Raw genomic sequence first — 20,367 nt, 5'->3', positions numbered from 1 at the left:
TAACTAACAATAACTTACTGCATGTTATCAAATAGCTAGAAGAGAGGAGACCGAATGTCCTCATCACAAAGAAATGATTAAGTTTTACAACAATGAAGATGCTAATTACCCTGATTTGGTCATCACACATTGTATACATATACTGAAATGTAACTCTGTAACCCATAAATATGTATAATCAATACATTTCAACAAAAAAATTTTAAAATCTAAAAAAAAGAATGTTATTGTCTACTCTACCTTTAGGGAACCCACAAATAGATCACCTCATAGAGCTACTGAGAAAATTAAGTGAGATATAAATGTAAAGCACTTAGCACAGTTCCTGACAAATTCCAAGAATTAATAGCAATAATAATTTTTTTTGAGAAACTAAAGTTGTTAAATTAACAATTAAATTCCATTTAGAAATTTTAAAAGTCTTTATTAGCATAAGCCCTAAAATTCATGCCAACTATAAGGCATGAATGCAACTAAGAAAAAGTTGAGATTAAAAACTACTAGACAATTCATTTCCCTAAACAGCTACAGTAGATCTTTGCTCCCTGTGGCTGTTCTAGAGCATTCAGTTTTTTAAAACCAAGACAGAAATCAAGGAAAGATTTAGCAATAAATTACCGTAACTAGAGGTGAGTTATTTATAAAAGAAAAACTGAAAATATTTTGTGGTAGTCAGCAAAGCAGCACCACTTCAAAATATATTACATTTAAACAAAAAAAAGTATGTCTATTAACTTGATGGACCTACCAATACATTTAAACTCAAAAGAAAATTCCAATAGAATTTTAAAACAAAAGTACAAAATATAGTCTAGACTTTATCACCTCAGAAATATAAATAAAATATATAAGCATAAAAGCACAAAGGGCCACATAACAATAAATTACAACACACACACACACAAGTTCACAGCAGTTAGCTCAATGAAGAAAATAGCTTGCCTGTTATTCAATCTATAGTTTTACAGTCTTTATACCATTTAAGAAAAACTCAACAATCATTCCAAGATTCATCCAAATCTAGTCAATAAAACTACAGGACTACTAGACTTTAAAAGGGTCATTAAAACTCCCACTAACTTCCCTCATATATTACTTAATTAAAAGCCTAACTCAATGACTTTTCAATAAGAAGTATTGTTAGATCTTCCAGTCAAGATGGCAGAATAGATGGTCCCCAGCATTACTCTCTCCCACAAATCAACCAATTTACAACTATTAAAAAGCAATAACAGTCAAGCTGGGGCCACTAGAGCTCAGCAGAAGAGGAGAGACCCTATGGAGTGCATGAAGGTGGGAGAAGTCACGATGAAAGAAAGAAAAAACCATGCAGACCGTTTCAAATCCCGGCCGCTTCCAGGCTGGAGCTGCTGATAGAACGCAGCAGGAGCTGGCAAAAAGCTGCAGCTCTGTCTTTCGGATGAAGTTGCTTAGAGGCGGCAGAGAAAAAGACCACTAATAGGGTTCCCGTGGACCCACGTAAGAGCGAGGAGTCACAACAACTGAAAAAAAGAAGCCACTCAGAGACCAGTGAGTCATCGCAAGGGCCTGGAGTATGGCCTGTCCCATGGAAAGTGTTTGGACCATGAGTGGTGGGGGAAACGGGCCCACCAGGGAACACTGTGGCAAAGCAAGGACAGTTGATCTGCACGCCAATCAGCAAAAGACCACACAGTAGAGACTGGTCAGGAATATAGAACTGCACGGGGTGCAGTTTGATGTAAAGACTTAGGCCCAGACCAGAGTTTCTATACAACCCAGGTGTACTGGATCTCACCAGACCTGGAAGTACCTATGAAGTCAACCATTAAAACCTGAGCTGCACAAAAAAGCATTCCCCAGGGAATCAACAGCAAAGCAGCAATTTAACTCAACCACAGAGCTCAAGTACTGGTCCCCACAGGAAGTTCCCCCATTTTAGAAGTAAGCAAAAGACAAAAAATTAGTTCCAGTGCAGAGTTTAACTGGTGGGAACAGCAAAGAATCCAACACAGAACTGAAAGAGAAAACAAAGTATCCACAACCAGAGACAAAGTTTGATAGTAACTAGCAAAGGTCTCATGTCACCAGAAAACACATATAACACCTATAAGGATTGGAAGTCCCCTGGGCTACCAGGTCAGAAAGGGGGAAGGGACGGCAGCCTCAGCCATGCCCCCAGACACCTGAAACCAGTCCCAAGGGTGGTGGCTAAGGGCCTCAGCCATACACTCCCAACATGAGCAACCAGCCCAGCAATGACCACCAAGCTGCCACAGGAAGTGCCCTAGGCTCTCCCAAGCCGGGGCAGTGGGGCACTGAGGGCCCTGGCCACTCCCCCCCAACACATGCAACCAGCCCAGTGACAACCACCAAGCTACAGCAAGAAGGGCCCCGGGTTCCCAGGCTGGATTGGTGGGAGATGAGGGCTTTTGCCATATCCTCCTGACATGTGCATCCAGCCCAGCAACAACCAAGCCACCGCTGGAAGCCTCAAGTCTCACCTATGGGAATGTGGGGGGTGCCACAGGCCTCAACCCTGCCCCCCCTCCTTCCTTCTACTTCCATCACATTTTCTCTCCTTTTCTCCTCCCTTCCCCCTCCCAACTGCTCTGCAACATCATAGAATGTAAAAAAAATTAATAAGGTAAAAAAAGTACTGTCAGAATTGTATGCACAGTTTGATGTTAATCACAGAATTGATCCAATAAACAAGAAAATGAGACATGAAACTAGTATTTTTTCCACTGACATTTCATAACATTTCATTGTTTAAAAATATTTACCTAAAGAAGTTTTTTTACTTTAAAATACTTCAAAATATTTTTATTTTAATAAAACTACTCTGAAGAAAAGGTTGCAAGACCTGGGAAGAGTTAATACTTATCAACTACAAAAAAAGTATATCTATCTTTAGAAAGTCCAGATGAATTCTGTCAACCATATATAGTGTACTTATGAATGTATACCACGTTTCAGTCTAGATGGCAGAATACCTGGCCCCCAGCATCACTCTCTCCCACAAATGAACAAATTTACAACTATAAAAATGTAACAACAGCCAAGCTGGGGCCACTGGAGCTCAGGGGAAGAGGAGGAGAGACCTACGGAGTTCATGAAGTTGAGAGAAGCCATGATGAGAGTAAGAAAAAACTGCTTGGAGCATTTCAGGCCATGGCCGCTTAAAGGCTGGAACTGCTGAGCACATGGAGCAGGAGCCGGCAGAAGCTGCAGCTGTACCCTTCGGATGGAGTTGCTTGGAGGCGGCAGGGGAGAAGAGGGCCTTGGTGGCCCTAAGGACAGCAAGATCACTAACAGTGTTCCCATGGACCCATGCAGGAGCGAGGAGCTAGAACAGCTGAAAAAGGGGAGCCATTTAGAGGCCGGTGAGTCATGACAAGGGACCTGCGCAGGGCCCATCCCATGTGAAGTGTTTGGAGCACAGGCAGTGGGGGAGACAGGCCCACTGGGAAAACACTGGGACACAGCAAGGACAGCCCATCCGCCCCCCAATCAGTGCAGGACTACTCAGAGGAGACTGGTTGGGAATGCAGAATTGCATGGAGTGCAGTTTGATGAAAAGATTCAGGCCCAGATCAGAGTTTCTAAACAACACAGGTGCCCCAGGTCTCTGGAGAGCCAGAAGTACCTATAAGGTCAACCATTAAACCCTGAGCTGCACAAAAAGTCTTCCCTAGGGAAACAGCAGCAAAGCAGCAATTTAGCTCAACCACACAGCTCAAGTACTGGTTCCCACAAGAAGTTCCCCAGTTTTAGAAGCAAGAAAAGAACAAAAAATTAGTTCTGGCCCAGGCACACCAGCGCTTCAGGGCGTGCCAGGGGACCTGAGGCATAGAGCTGGGGACCGGACCACCTGCCAACAACCACCCACACTCTCAGTGCCTCAGGTTGAGCCAGGGACCAGACCCCCCCACCCCTGCCCATATCCAGGCACACCACCAGTGTCAAGGAACATGCCCCAAACATCACCTCCACGTGGGAGGCCCACCACAGACACTACAGTAACCATGGCTGCCATAAAAGTGGCTAGACGTCACAACCAGCACGTAGATGGTCCGCCAGCCACTGGAATGCACTGACACAAGGAGAGTCATCAGCAGAGTCCAAGGAAAAGAATAGGATGTCTCCCTCCACAAACCCCATTCAAGAGTAACAGAAAAAGCATGCTCTATGATAATATTGGGGGACCTGATCACACTCTCAGCATTGGACAGATCATCTAGGCAGCAAATCAACAGAGTAACCATTACTCTTTTAGAGGGAGAGAAGAAATCTACAGTTATCAATGGTGGGAGGGGCGAGGGAGAGGGGATAGGGAGAGATTGGACAAGGGGCATAAAGAATAAGTACAATTTGTAACAATATACATACTACTAATATTGATTTGATAAACATATGTCAACAGTGAATCTCAAAAATATGTATAATCAATTGTGATTCAATTAAAAAAAAAAAGAATGTATACCAAGATTCTAATTCCTGTTCTCAATTCATCAAACATCTATTGAAACATCTTATGTCTTAAGCTCAGAGCTAGAGCCAAAAGCTGGCTTTCAAGATTTTATAGTTTATTGTGAACAGACAGACATATAAACAGTAATTTCAATGCCAATGACTTCAATGTGGATGGTAATTACTATGATAAAGGTATATAAGAGGTGCTTTGCTATGCATGAAGGAGCAACCATCCATTGGAGAGTGGTGAGTATTGTGGTACGTGGTACGTGGCAGGATTGTTGGGAAAAACTATGTTTAACAACGCTTAACAATATTGCTTGTACCATCCAGATATGTTTGTTTTCACTGAGCATCCAATGCCCCAGTACTGAAAAAGGAATTAGAAAATGTTTAGCATGTTACTTTGATTAATTCACATATTTGGTGCCTGTTATATGTGTGGTACAGTTGTGGCAACCATGATCCTAACTTATTTTCAAATGCAGGTACCACATAACGAGTAGTTTAAATTTTGGTTGAAAAGCCATAAATGCTTCATCTTCCCAAATATATTTCCATCAATGCTTCTTATTTTGCCTCCCCTCTCCAACATTCCCATAATTTAAATGAAATTGTAAAATGTAACAATATCTACAATATTCAAAAATGCCTTAAACCCTAGTAGATTCCATTTTTGGATTGCTTTTATTTCTAAAATAAACAGAACTGAGCAACTTTAAATAAAATCATGTTGTTTGTTTAATGTGTAATTTTCTATATCAAAAGTCAGAGTTTATTCTGCATATCAAGCACTCTACCATTCCAAAATCTATAGCACAATAGCTATACAGCTATTTACTATAGAAAAAAATATTACTACTGGCAATTATTTAGATTTGCAATACAAGTACATTTCCGTTCTTTCATGAAAAACTTTGAAGTTCTAATAAAAACCCAAGTCCACAAAAAGCCATCTTTCTGACAGAATTCTACCTATACATCTTACTAAATATCACTTTAAGAATCTGCAATACCACTATTCAACAGTATGGAAGAAGCAAGAAGCATCATAAAACAACAAAAGTCATCATTTCTCAGTAATCTGTGACATTATTGTCCATGATGGTTACATTTAAAACCCAAATAGTTATTTAATAGGAAAAAAAAAATGCTACACTGCTTACAGAGATGCTGCTGTGCAATATTTTTAAAATTTCTATACAATTTCACAGTAAAATGAGTCCAGAGATGTTTTTTAGTGTTATATGTTAAGCACTGTGTTATGCTGTGAAAAAACACAGGTGAAGAAACAGATATTGATCTCAAAGAACTTAAATCTAGAAGGAAACAAAGACAAGTAAATAGGCAATCACAATAAAGCATAAAAAGTACTAAAAAAGGTAAGAGGTAAGAATGGGGGCTCTGAGATCACACAGGACTAGTACTTTGTCTAAATTTGTAAGTTAAGTAATGCTCCTCAAAGACAGTGATGTTTAAACTGCCACCTGAAGGATGAATAGGAATTAAATAGGCAAAGGGTGTTGGGATGGGACAAGAGCAAAGAAGGCAAAGGGGAAAGCAGAAGAAACAGTCTAGGCAGACAGAACCTTAATTATAGAAGAGAGAGAGAAAACATTCTGAGATTGCAAGTAGCTCAGAAACATTAAGATACAGAGTTTATGTACGGCTGGAGATTGGGCCAGCAGGGGACTGATGAAAGCATAAATGCTAAGAAATGAAGTGAGCAAAGAATATGACTCTGTGGCATGCTGAGAAGTTTGAACTTTATCCTATATGCAACATGGAGAACAAATTGAAACTTATGGAGACAAGTTAGGAGGCAGGATGATGGTAGCTTTAGTTGCAGCAAAGATGGAAACTGAATGAGTCAGGAAAATGAATTCTAGGATTTAATGACTAATTGATATGAGGCCCTTAGAGAAGGAGACAATAATACATGGGTTTCTGGCTTAGACAACTGGCTGGGCATTGGTGACAATTACTAAGAAGGAAAACAAGTGGAGTGGTGGAGGAAATGATCATCATATTATTTCAGATATGTTGAATTTGAGAAGCATGTGGAAAATTGAAAGTGGAGATATCCTGGTTGGATCTAAGCATCCAGAATTCAGCAAAAAGATATAGAATCACATGTTACATAGAAAGGAGGTCCTAAAGTCAGTGTTAGGCACTGACTAACCTCAGCTAGGCAAAAATTGCAATAGTAAAAATTATCCCTGGAAATTCTTTAGGAAGGGTCCTCCAGTGGAAACCCACATACCATCTTTTAATAAGCCAGTCCTCCAGCATTCAACAAATTCCTGTTTCTTTGTTTGACTACTGAATGATCACTAAGTAGAATAATGAGAGCATTAACTTGCATTTTTAAATATATTTAAAACATTTCTCTTCCTTTTTTTTATTTGCCATGTATGTGTGTTGAATTTTTTGAGTGAAAATTGCAAACGATGCAAATGAACTATACACATTTAGGTTTTAGTGTAAATACATGGTAAATGAAGTCATGGTAGATTATGAGAAACAGTGAGAGTATATTAGTTTCTCATTGCTGCTGTAACAAATTACCATAAAGTTGGCAGATTAAAACAATACAAAAGTATTTGCTTATAGTTCTAAAAGTCAGAAGTTAGAAATGAGCCTCACAGGGCTAATATCAATTTGTCAGCAGGGCTGGATCATTCAGGAGGCTCCAGGGGAGAATCTGTTCCCTGTTTCTGCAAACTATTAAAAATTGCTGGCATTCCTTGGTATGTGGTCACATCACTCCAGTCTCAAGTTCCAATCCTACAGTACCTTCTCCTCTGATTCCTACTGTGTCCTTATAAGGAACACTGTGATTACAGGGCACACCAGGATAATCTCCTTATCTCAATTTAATCACATTTGCAAAGTCCCTTTTGTCATATAAGGGAACATTCATAGGTTCTGGGGATTAGAACATGAACATACAAGGGTACTTCAAAGAGTTCATGGAAAGATTCATATTTTCTTTTAATTTCATTTTCCAGGAACTTTTTGAATTACCCTCATATCTGGGGGTCATTATTCAGCCTACCATAGAGAATATACAAAGAATAAAGGTACTTGTAATTATCTAGTTCTTAAATTGGATGGTGGGTTCACAAGAATTCATTTTCCTATTATGCTTCCTAACACATATATATTAAATATATTCACATGTATATAAAGTATTATATAATTGAAAACATTTTAAAAAGAATAGGGAACAAACTCTAAGAAACATTGATAATTCAATGAATGGGCAAAAGATGAGGAGTATTCAAAGGGAACTGAGGAAGAGGAAAGCCAAAACAGAAGTCAAAAGAAGAATCTTTCAAGAGTGAGAAAGTCATCTTTTTGGATTACAAAGGTCATGTAAAATAAGGACTGAGAAGAGTCTATTCTATTTAGCAACAGTGTCATTGTGGACCTTGATGAAAGCTATTTCAGGGCAATGATGGATGCCAAAGATAGATTGCTTTGGGTTGGGGAGTGCATGAAAGGTCACAATTCTGGAAAAAGCCAGGTGCAGCAAATTCTTTTATATATTCATGAATAAAGTACCATAAATAAGTAAGGCAAAATCCAGGATGTTCTGATAATCCAGGAAGAGGAATTGGAATCTAAGCAAGATTTATAAAAGAGGGGAAGAAAATGTAGGTAAGGGAAAAAGGAAACAAAAAAGAAAACAAAGAAGCTACAAAAGAAAGAATAACAGTGATCGAGAGAACAAGGGAGAAGAGGACGATAAAGATAATATTGTTACAATTTATTAGGCACTTCGCATATGCCAGGTACTGCACTATACATACCAGCTAGCACCTGGTAGTACTACCCTTTATATGCTTTATGAAAAAGGGATTATTATCTCCATTTTATGAAACAGGAAACAGAGACAAAGAAGATACAGAGCTAGAAAGTGTCAGAGTTGAGACTCAAATGTAGGTAGAGCTGAATCCAAAACTTGTGCTCCTAACTATTATATTAGACTGATATGATGGATCCACTAAAGAGGTTCGAGTATGAGAAAGCCAAGAATATAGCCTAACAGCAAGTCTAACATCAGGAATTAACAGAAAATCTCTTGAAAGCAGTGTTTCTGAAAACTAGAGTCAAGCACAGTGGCAAAAGATTATTAAGGGAATTGGTCACATCCACAGTTTGAACTTGAAGCAAAAAGATTAAATTTAGGATCAAAATAAAAACTTGTATCCTAATGAGGGGCCACTTACAAATAGTAACTAAGATGGACTTAGACTATGAACCTCACCAGCAACAGAATTACAATGTTTTAAGTATCAACTAAGGGAAGAGGGACCTGAAATTTGTGAAATAACCTCAGATGCATGTTGTACCCATTCCAGCACTAAAATGGTATGAGACATTAATACCATGGAAGACAAGACTACCATCATAGTAATCAGTCAGAAATGAAAGTGGGGACTGGCGATTAGTTCAGTTGGTTAGAGCACAGTGTTATAACACCAAGGTCGGAAGGAAGGAAAGAAGGAAGGAAGGAAAGAAGGAAGGAAGGAAAGGAAAAAAGGAAAAAAAAAAAGGAAAATGAAAGTGGGACAGGAATAAGAGCCTAAAAGGCAGCTATTGAAGAAAATTCTCTTAACCGCCCTTGAATCTTTTAGGCAGTATCAATGAAGAGAAAATATATAGTCACCCAGGGAATGAGATCATGTAGGCTGCCAGCCACTAGCTTATCTATTATATTCTCAAATTCAAAAAAAACTCTGTAGGTTGATCTTTGTTTGCTGGGATGTTATACACAGTCCCTGTTCAACTACACTGGAATATTCTAACTACATAGGAATATTCTGCTGTCTTGAATTTTTTAAACATAGAGCTTGATACAGAAGAAACCATCTCTTCCCACAAAAACTTTAAATATTATTTATAGTTAAGTGTGTTATAGACCTCAGTTTCCAGATCCTTTGTCATATCCTTCCAGAATAGCTGAATGAAGCAAATTCCAATAAGCGTGAGTTATTTTACATCCCTGAAAATATATCAAACTATAACACAACTGTCAACAGATCATCTAAAATGAGATCATTCATTTAAAGACATGAAATAACACACATAAAGCAGTTACCTTAGTGTCTAAGTGCTCAATAAATGATAGCTAGTAAAATCCTTATTATTACAGGTTGAATATCCCTTATCTGAAATGGAACCAGAAGTGTTTCAGATTTCAGATTGCTGCGGATTCTGGAATATTTGCAGACTACATACCAGCTGACTACATACCAGTTGGGCATCCCTAACCCCCAAATCTGAAATCCAAATGCTCCAATGAGCACTTCCTTTAACCATCATGTCGGTGTTCAAAAGTTTCAGACTTTGGAGCATTTCAGATTTCATATTTTTGAATAAGAGATGCTCAACCTGTAGCACCAAAAAAAAAAAAAAAAAGTTACAGAGAGTGAGTTATAAGGAAGCATGTAACAGACACCACTCATGTCACTTTCATTTGGCCCATTTGTCATTTTAGCCATATTTGTAGGAGCTCAGACTCCTGTCATTCTCCAGCATCCCACTTCAAATGAACCCATTATGCCTCAGGGTCCTCAGAAGCACAAGAACAGTTCTAAGTACAGAAGAGTTGATACCTTTAACCAAAGGGGAATGAGAGCTTATGGATAAATGTTCAAGCCCTCCAGCGTTCAAATGGGCAATGCTGAAAAGCATTCTATATGCTTCTCAGGAGGTTCCAGTGGAGCTGAACCTCTACCGTTCACAGTAACAATCGCAATATCACATTTTTTCTTTGTTCCTGTCTCGCTCCCGGGCTCCTCACTCCTACTTCTGAGATCAGCTCTCAGATAAACCACCTACACCCATGTCCTTGTCTCAGACTCTACTTTAGGAGAAGCCAAACTAAGACAAAGCTTTCCACAAGAACCTGAGAAATAAATATCTAGCCATTGCCTGCACACTGCCAACGCTCAGAGCAGATGTTCCAACAGCATAAATCCTAGTAAAGTCTGTAGAAATGCAACCTTTTGAAACTAGAAAAGAAACAAGTATTTGCTGAATGAGCGAACAAACTTCAGCGAAGTCCCGGAGTTCAGCAGGAAAAAGGGTGAAAGATCAGCTTCTACAATATATACAAATGTTATTCATTCCCTAAAGATATCATTATATAAAATATTCCTGTTCTTAATTTTTGACCAGGGGGGGTACCAGCTTTCATTACATTTGACTTCCAAGGATCCTATGATCTATATGCATATGATACAGCAGTATAAGTAGAATGATAAATATTGAGTATATTACACTTAGTCTGTTTAATCTTACTCAAATCAAATATTTCCCCAGGATTTTTAAACTTGGTATCAGAGAAAGGGATTTTCAGTCCCTCCCGGGTGATAAAGCTATGAAATATAAAACTGAAAAAACTTCCATCAGTTATGATATCTGCCACATAGGAAAAAACAATCTGAAGTAATAGCTGCCACTCAGAGAAAGACAGAGACAAATTAGAAAAAGAGAACCTAGTAGCTTTCTAGCTCTGGTCCCTGAGACTAGCTAGCTATACCCTTCACTGCTTGGTAATATAAACCAATTCCCTCTTCCTGCCTAAGCCAGTCATCTGAATTTCTAGGTTTCTTGTAAGTGAGAAAAATCTAACACAAGAGCTAGTATAAACAAAACACTGTATAAGACCTAATACTATCTATGGAACGGCTACAAAGCCTGGGATCCATGAATTCCCTAGAAATATAAGTCTGATTTTATATACATGCTGGTGGTTACACAAATCTATACATGTGTTTAAACTCTAAGAACTATATAACAAAAGGAAAAAAGTGAATTTTTCTTTATGATAATTTAAAAAATAAAATTAAAAAAATCCAATCTATAGTCAACTTTTTTCTTTAGTTCAATCTCAGCTCACTAAACCATCACCTATGACAATCTCGTTTAAGTAAAAACACATATATATTTCAAAGAAAGACACTGGTAAAATGGAAAACATCCTAAGGAGTACCAAGAGGTAGTAAAGCATCAGGAAATCTGGTCATGAATAAAGAGTAAACCAACTGAAGATGCCAAGCCTGGAACACAGACTTGGAGGGAGAATGAGTGATGACAAATGCCTTCAATTATCTGAAGGACAAAGACAAATACATGGGGGTTGGACTTGTTCTTTATGGTTTCAAAGGAAAACATCACTTACTAATGAGTCTAAAAGTACAGAGTGATTTCTAGGGCTACCAGAAATTTACTATACTTTCTCAACAGCTACATAACCAAGAAGCAAGAAGTTATAGAGATCCTTGCATTAAATAAAGGGTTGGACTGGATGATTCTAGAGTTTTCTTCCAATTCAAACATTATATGCATCTCTGAACTATAAATTAAAGTTAACCTACGAAGGTAGAAGGCATTAAACATCTAAAAAGGTATCCCTTCCTTCCAAAAGATCACTTTTCATTGCACAAAAATAAATATTATAAAGCACTTTAAGTTTCAATTTTTAAAAAGGTTGGCTAAATACAAAACCCTAACAAAAGCCAAATTGTGAGATGTATTTCTCCAAATCTCATTTGTACTAAGGATATTAAAATTAAATACAAATTACAAATATCTAATTAAGTATAATTTCATTAGACCTAAAACACAAAAGTTATAAATTTCATGAAAATTTCTATAAGTATACTGAAGAAACCTCTTGAAAAAGAAGTGGTCTTTCCATACAAAGAGTGGTAGTCCTCAAAAAAGCCAAAACATCTGTATTCACTTTAAAGCTCATCAAGACAGACTGACATTTTTAAGAGAAGCATGTGTCTTACTGCACAGTCATCTAGAACAAGATCTTTTGTCTAGTAAGCCCTATTCAAGGACCATTTATTTACGTATGAAGCAACTGAATAAAGGAAAGAACATATTTTTAAGTACTAGAAAACACAACGAAATCTTCATCTAGCTTTGTCTAAAGATATGGCAAAACATATTACAAAAGCAGCCAGATCTTTACTCTCAAAGACAGTGCTCTCAACATTTGAAATAATTCTAAGAACTCACTGAAACAAAAGAACTCTAGAGAAGCATGAAACTTTCTCAGAGAACTTGTTCAGCGAAAGACCACCTCCCTAAAAAATGCATTTCCATTTTAAAGGATAAAACACTTTCTTCTTAAAACTTTGAAGGGCAGAGTTCAACAGCTGTGCTATATTAAACCTGAGCCCTTCCAAAAGGAAGAACAAGCGTCTCTAGAGAGGGAGTAACATGGCCTGCTTTCTCCAAAATTATCAAAATGCCTTCTTTGCCTCTAAGGAAAGTTTCTCCAAGAAAAAACCTCTCTATAGTGCATGCATGAAAAGCATAAAACCTGATTTAGATTAGGAAAATATACAAAAGTAAAAGAATTTGTTTGTTTCTGGAAATCACCCCCACCCCTCTCCCAAGGAAAAATGTATCCCTGAAGTCTTTCAGGATATAGCATGGAAACTATATTTTTTAAAAATCAGTAGTTTTCAGCCCTAGCTTCCCATCAAAATCACCACAGAGCTAAGCCTCAACCGAAACTTAGTAAGCCATTATAGACCAGGGCCAAGGTATCTGAATTTTTAATGCACACGGATTTCGATACACAACAATGGTTTAAAAAACACTAAACAGGAGAATGATTCCATTCAAAAATTAAGTCTAGTAAGTCCAGACAAGAAGAAATGGTCACATTTGAGCAACTAACTAGTTCTAAAGAACCTAAGGTTGTATTTTTCTATAAAAATACTGAACAGACAATAGAGTAGAACTTGAAAAAGGAATTTTGAATTGCTCTCCTGTCATTACTTAAAGGAGAAAAGACTTAAAATATTTGCTAAAATTATTCAAATATTTCAACGAAAGTCATTATGAAGAATATGGTCACTACATACTTCTGGTACAATAAGGTTGCATCAGGATCTTTGGATTCTGCAAACTAAAAAAATGTTGTAAGAGCTCATGTATTAAATTATCTGTAATTATCTGTCAATCTTAAAAGAGCCCAAAGCTTTAATCACAACAAAGTAAACTTCAGCCATCATCAGAGCTTCATTAAGCCTACTTGATTTTACACAAAATTCAAATAGGTTTAATTGCTTGGTATCAAGTCCATGATAAATGAAAAGGGGTAGTGAAACTGCTAAGGATAAGCAGACCAAAGAAGGATACAAAAGAACTATTAAAAAAACAGACACAAAAACTCAGAAAACATAGCAGATACTGATAGTTATTAAAGGCAATAGAATACAATAACTGTTTTTCCTTACAACCACTGGAGACAGTAAAAAAAAAGAAAAAATATGTTCAGTATACCTCATTTAATAATGCATTATATATATTTTGATTTATGGGCAAAAAAAATGTAATAATCAAGTCACCTATAGAAAGTCTCCCACCAAAAATAACTATAAAATTTAGGGAAATAATACTTAACTGAAAGAAAAAAAAGAAAAAAGCCTAATTCCGCATTTAGAGATTCTTACTGTACAAAAGGAACAGTGGAGTAAAAGTAAATATAACAGCATCAGGTAGTCTCTCAAATAAAGAACACACTTTGCTAAAAAAAAAAAAAAAAAAAAAAAAACAGAGAAGACACAGGTTTTAATTTACTATTATCAGACATAATATTCCTCCCTGCAAAAGTAAATTCATTTAGACTGCTAAGTTAGACTATTTCCTAGCAATGTAAACTTAAATAATTTCACTTCTGTAGCTGCTGGGTCATCTAAAAAATTAGGATAAGAATTTTACACAAAATTCTGAGTTCATAGGATTACTGTGGGAAACACATGAAATAATACAAAGGTGTAATCCTTGGCACAGTGGCTGATATACAGTTAGGCAGAAAGAAATATAGTTGCTAGTATTAATTTGTACTCAGAATAAATACCATAAAAACAATTCTCAACTTTTACCAAGAGATATGATATATTTTAGCTTTTTCATTTGAAATTGTCTATGGTATTCTGCCTGAATTCTATATTCACCCTACGCCCAAATAGACCTCTTCTAGCGGGTATTATAGGAACCAAGTTGCTCCATCTTTCTCTATTAAGCCCTGTGTATTACTAACTTTTAAAAACTGCATAAAGTTAGACACTTTTATTCCAAAAATTTTCTCACATTCCAATGAGCACCCTTTCCCAAATAAATTTCTTTCCACCTCTTGCTTTTTAAATTTTGAATACAAAAGACGAGTCAGGACGCTTGTTAAAATATATCAGTACAAAATCTGTTCATAAGACAACTTCAATCCAAAAGTTAAGAGTTCTAGGTGAATATCCTAAACTCAGATCATTTCAAATAACTAGAAAAGAATATGAATTATAGATATTTTATACTCACATTTATGTAGGTTAATGCCGACCTAGCTTTCACTAATGAGGCTATTAATAGAAAAACTATCTATGCTTCCTGCTTTTCCTCACAATCACTCATCTCTAAATATCTGTTTTCTCATCTATGTGATAAGCACTTACCTGCTATGTGCAAGCCATTACTCCAGGTACGTGAAGTATACAAAAATAAATCAAATTTGTTTCAGCCCTCAAAAAGTTTGTGACCCCACTACTAAATCAGTCCATGCGCTAAAACCTGCTTATCTGCACGTGTTTACGTGTAAAAAAGTGTCAATATAGGTTGTTAATCTGAAGTAACCAACAATCCAAACATCTTTGTGGTTTACAACAAAGGTTTATTTCTCACTCATTTTATATTTTCTATAACCTACAATAATCAGTTTCTGTTTTGTTCCATGTCGTCTTCTTTCTAGGATCTGGGCTAAAAGAGTAGACTCCACCTGGGATATGCCCATCCGGGGGAAAAGAAACATGGCAAATCATTTTGAATTGGTATATCATTTCCACTAACACTTCATTGGCCAAAGCAAGTCACTTGGCCAATGGTTAAGGATAAATTATGATGTAACAGAGAATAGTAGTGAATATTTTAAACAATAATACAATCTATCACAATACCTATCACCAGGATTAAAGAAAAGAAAAATATTTAGGCTATTAAAACCAATAAAGTTAGCATTTATTTAGAGAAGGTTTACTATGGGCCAGGCACTATTCTAATATTTATATGTATTAAAATATTTAATTTTCCTAAAAAGAATCCAACAAAGATGTCTGCAATTGACAAAAACATACCAACTAATAATGAGTACTTTGTAATTAGGAAAATAAGCAAAACAAGCCGATTAGAAAACACTTAAGAAGAACTTCAAGCTGTCAAAACTTGGTTTTGATGTGTTACAAAGACAGCAAAGTAGTAGCTGCTCCTCAGAAAGGAATCTGTTTATCTAGCTTATCTGAAGTGGAAGCCAACCTATTGGTCTTAAATGTCTTAAATGTTTCTGAAATTTGGGCTGAGCCTGTTTCCCAGCAAGATGTAAAATACACAGAACTCTCGCCAACCCTAGGACCACTTACTCATTGGAGGTTCCTGCAGATCAAATTTCATACTGGCTTATCTAATGGTGAAAAAGGGAACAAAGCAACAGAGATTGGAAGCACAAAATAGGTCTCACAAGAGTTCCCATATACTTAGCCCCCACTATAGTCATTAATTAACACCCTCTGAGAACCTACCACCCTGAAGAGCTATGTTTGAGGTAAACACAAGACCTAGTTTAAGTGACAAAGTGATGATACAGGGCTAGGTAAGAGAAGCATATATGAATACATTTCAATAAATAAATAAAACTACCGCCTTAAATTTCCTGTGTCCTAAGTATTACTGGCTGAGAGATTAACATGCTACTTAGTTAAATTTACCCTGGAAAATCCCTTAGGAAAGTCAGGGAAAGTAAGGATAAATTTAGAGGATTTATCTGGCTTTCTCCCCCATCAGGTTCAGTTCAGAGAAATGAGAAGCACATGGAAACTGAGACTTACTCTAGAGCACAAGCTCACTCAGTAACTAGACAGACACATCACCCATTCTATTTAAACAATTTTTTTCTCTCTCATGTGTATATGTTGTTGGGTTTTTTATTTGTTTTGCTTTTTGTTTTCTACTAATATACTATAGTTGAATTCATAAAAATTAATGTAGCAGCTAACCACTGCCTTCCACTGACAGTTCCTTTTCTTCTGTTCCCTACTCCCCTTCTTATCACGTGCATTACTGATTCCACTGTCTCATATTTTACCCAAGTGATCTGAAATGTTACATCATTTACAAATGTTTTTCTAAGCATTACAATAAAATTAATTTTAGATGTAGATTTCCCCATGAATTGGTTCTCTTTCCACTCAGCCTTTTCAGATCCTCATTACTCTCAAATAATAACAGAAAAGGAGTGCTTAAGAATAAAAAGAAAATAGTATGTAAGAGAGAGGGACCATAAATTTTCCTCAAAGTGAGATGAACACCATAAGCTCTTTGGGTAAAAAAAAATGGTATAAGAAGCAAATATGTGTTAACTTGTATTTAAAAACAGTTTTCTTTGGTTTTTAAGTTTTTTAAGATGTGAAAAAAAGGTTCATCTAAATAAATAAGAAAAAAAGGTCATCTTATACAACTTAAAATTATATTTTCAAATCTGCAACACATTGACAAGCAGAAACTCTTAAGTTTGGATATGTAGTAATAATTCTAAATAATAATAATTCCAATAGTAATAATTCCAAAATCTAATATCTTCACTTCAACTACTATAATTACTGACAAAATGGCTGTGATTTATTAAACTTAGACATACAGCCATGTTTTGATTAGCCATGCACCAGTGGTCCCTTCAAACTTGTTTTCAGTTCTAAGGCTTCAGTGAGTACGTAATCTGGGAATGCAAAATTAATCCCCATAATGTCTGGGGGAAAAATAACTAAGCTGGGTCACCACTATACTACTCCTAAGTTAACCAACGGAGTACGAGTGTTTTACCTTAGAGAAATACTTTCCATTCCTCAAGTTCTCTACATGTAGAGCATTTAATTACAAACTTACCATTTACCTTTCCCCAAACTTAGCAGCCTTAGTTTGCAGTGACTCTATACATGTATGTATCGCTATACTATTGCCTTCAAGCCTTTTTATAAGCCACTGACCCTACCCAGGACACCTTCCTCTTTCCCATCCAACACCAACTATTTAAAACCTTGATAAAACTCACCTCCAAATTTTTTTTCTAATTAATTCATTCTCTCTGCATTCCCTTTATATTTATTTTAATATTACATTAACTTAATTATCATTCTATTAGACTCTCTTTTCAATTTTTAACCACCCACATTCCTCCCATCCACTTTGCATCTGTCCATCCAGTCTTTCCATCTTTGTTCTAAGCATTCAGTGTAGTCTCCACAGCACGCAGTAGACACTCAATAGATGCCCATGGCTTATATTCACAGTAACAAGTTATGAAAATAAGCATAAAACATAATACTTGGCAGATAAAAATGCTAAGGTGTGTGTATAGTATTAGTACTATAATAAATTCAGGAAAATTTGGGAAAATATGGAAATGGAGGATTAAGTAGTGCAGTCGAAAAAAATCACCATTACAAAAATGCTTCAAGGCAAAACAATAAGGATAAATCTCTAAATGATTTGTGAGGCTTTAATAAAATCGTACATGGTAAATCTCCCAGCATTACTATCAGCCTTTTAAAAATTACCTTCCAATATTACCAGTAGTGATATTTTTACCAACATTGAATTCCAAACATGTTTTTCTCCCAACCAGACTAACGAATAAAACAATCTTTCTGTTCAGAAACCCAATCAATAACCACTTAAAGGGAGACAGGGATTTAACGCTCCAGTAAGGACTGGAGTGGTGGGCAAACAGGTGACAAATGGAAGAGATGCGGAAAGTGGGGAGAGAAATCAGTGAGACTCCTCCCCTTCTCCAGGGGCGAGGGTCCAGCGCCCAGCTCTGCAGACAACCGTTCCTGCAGACCCTCTCCCTCAGCCACAGGCCAAAAGTTTCCAAGAAACCAGAGGTCCTCCTCCTCCTCCTCGCATTCACGCCCCTACTCGCCTGGCCAGCGACCCCAGATCACAGTTAGTCCCAAATCCGCCAGCCATCTCCCGAGGAAAGGGTCAGCAGAGGACGCTTTCCCTGAGGCCTTCTCCGGGACTCAGCCAGCAGAGACTCCGCAAAAGTGAAGAGACCTAAGAAGCGTGAAGAAGAAGCCTGACAATTCTTTTACCTGGTCAGAGCCCTGGAAACGGAAATGGCAGCTATAGCCACTGCCCTTCTCCCCGACATTGCCTGCCTCAGCGCCACTGACATTGAGACCGCCGCCATCTTGCTGCAGGCAAACATCAGGACGGGAGGACGGATCACCGCAAGGGACTAACTTCCTTCGCTCTCAAGCCAGTGCGACCGCAATATAACGGGATCCTTTGGGGTTTTGTTTTCTTTTTAGTACGGGGTTTAGAGAAGAGGTGAAAGGTTTGGTTGAAATGGATGGAAGAGAAATGCAGAACAGGGTTTACCCCTGTAAAGTGTAAACCTTGCTGGTTGTTAGAAGTGGTTACTTACAATAGTAATGAAAAGACCAAAAGAAATACTTGAAAATTTAAACACCTGCAACTCATAATTTTTCAAAGAACTCAGAATATTTGGGGCTGAGCCCACTAGAAGAGCCAGAGAGCTGTTGGAGTCCCCGAGAACCCAAAGTAGTACTTTTCCAAAGTGTTGCCAGATTCCGTTTGCAAGCCCTCAGGACAGGGCTGTATTCAGTGCAATGTTCTGTAGTTGTAATGATCATGTTTTCCAAACGAAAAATCTGGACACGTGGCCTGGCAAACGATTATTTTTTTTAAATGTGTAGTTCTATATGAAAAACCAATGGAAAATAATATTTGTTATCACCGTCTCTCCAGTAAATTCTGAATGTGTGATCATAACCCATAGACACCAAGAATATTATCAATGCTCTGTGCATATAAAACAAAAATTTTCTTACAACACAAGTGTTGGAAACGTGTGTATTGTGGGCTTCTGACCTTAAAAAACAATTATTAACAGTGGATTATATAAAATAAAAAGCAAGTTAGTTCACGGGCCTTGTTTTTTAAGAAATTTGTTTTAAAGAGTTAGAACATTTTTGCTTTTAAAATTAAGCGTATGAAAACATACCCTTAATTCAATGAATAGGATTAACAGGAGGATGGGGAATGACTCAGTTCTGCATTATGGCCAATTAAAAGAAAATGCAATACATAAGGGAAAGGGAGAAAGAGAAAGTCATGTCCAGGGAAAGGGGAAATGCACAGTATGGAGGAAGGTGGAGAGATGCCTCAGAGGGAATTTTCTTTTAAACTTTTTATTTTGAAATAATTATAGATTCACAGGAAGTTGCAAAGATAGTACAGAGAGGTCTTGTGTACCTGTCACCTAGTTTCCACTGCTGATTACCCCTTATATAACTCTAGTACAGTATCAAAGCCAAGAAACTGACAATGATATAAAATGTTTGTATGGTTCTATGTCATTCTATCATATATGTCATTACATGTAACTACCACCATGATCAAGATACAAAATTATTCCATCACTACAAAGATTTCCTTGGTGCTACTTTTTAGGGTAATACCCACCCTCCTAACTCCTGGTGACTGCTACTCTGTTTCCACTTTTATAATTTTGACATTTTGATAATGTTATATAAACGGACTCATGTAGTATGTGACCTTTTGAGATTGGCTTCTTTCATGCCAGACAATGCCCTTGAGATCCATCCACGGTGTTGCATGTATCAATAGTTCATTCATTTTTATTGTTGAGAGGTATTATCCAATATGAATCTACCATTCACCTATTGCAGAATATTTTGATTGTTTTCCATTTGGGGCTATTACAAAGAAAACTACTATGAACAATCATTTGCAGGTTTTCGTGTGGACATAAATTTTCATTCGTCTGAAATAAATGCCCAAAAATGC

At 37.0% G+C, this 20,367-nt stretch overlaps 1 protein-coding gene across 1 annotated transcript in view; it reads right to left on the bottom strand.

Moving 5' to 3' along the window:
- The window catches only part of NDUFS4 (NADH dehydrogenase (ubiquinone) Fe-S protein 4, 18kDa (NADH-coenzyme Q reductase)), a 109,962-nt gene extending 91,192 nt beyond the window's left edge, over positions 1-18,770 (bottom strand). The window contains exon 1 of the mRNA XM_008580924.1: positions 18,627-18,770. Within this exon, the coding sequence (XP_008579146.1) occupies positions 18,627-18,742 (116 nt within the window). The 5' untranslated portion in view covers positions 18,743-18,770. The remainder of the gene's footprint in view (positions 1-18,626) is intronic.
- Positions 18,771-20,367: the final 1,597 nt, after the last annotated feature.

This window comes from Galeopterus variegatus, unplaced genomic scaffold (assembly GCF_000696425.1).
Source record: "Galeopterus variegatus unplaced genomic scaffold, G_variegatus-3.0.2 Scaffold2204, whole genome shotgun sequence".
Classification (NCBI taxonomy): Eukaryota; Metazoa; Chordata; class Mammalia; order Dermoptera; family Cynocephalidae; genus Galeopterus; species Galeopterus variegatus.
This window is presented reverse-complemented; position numbering and strand designations above follow the sequence as displayed.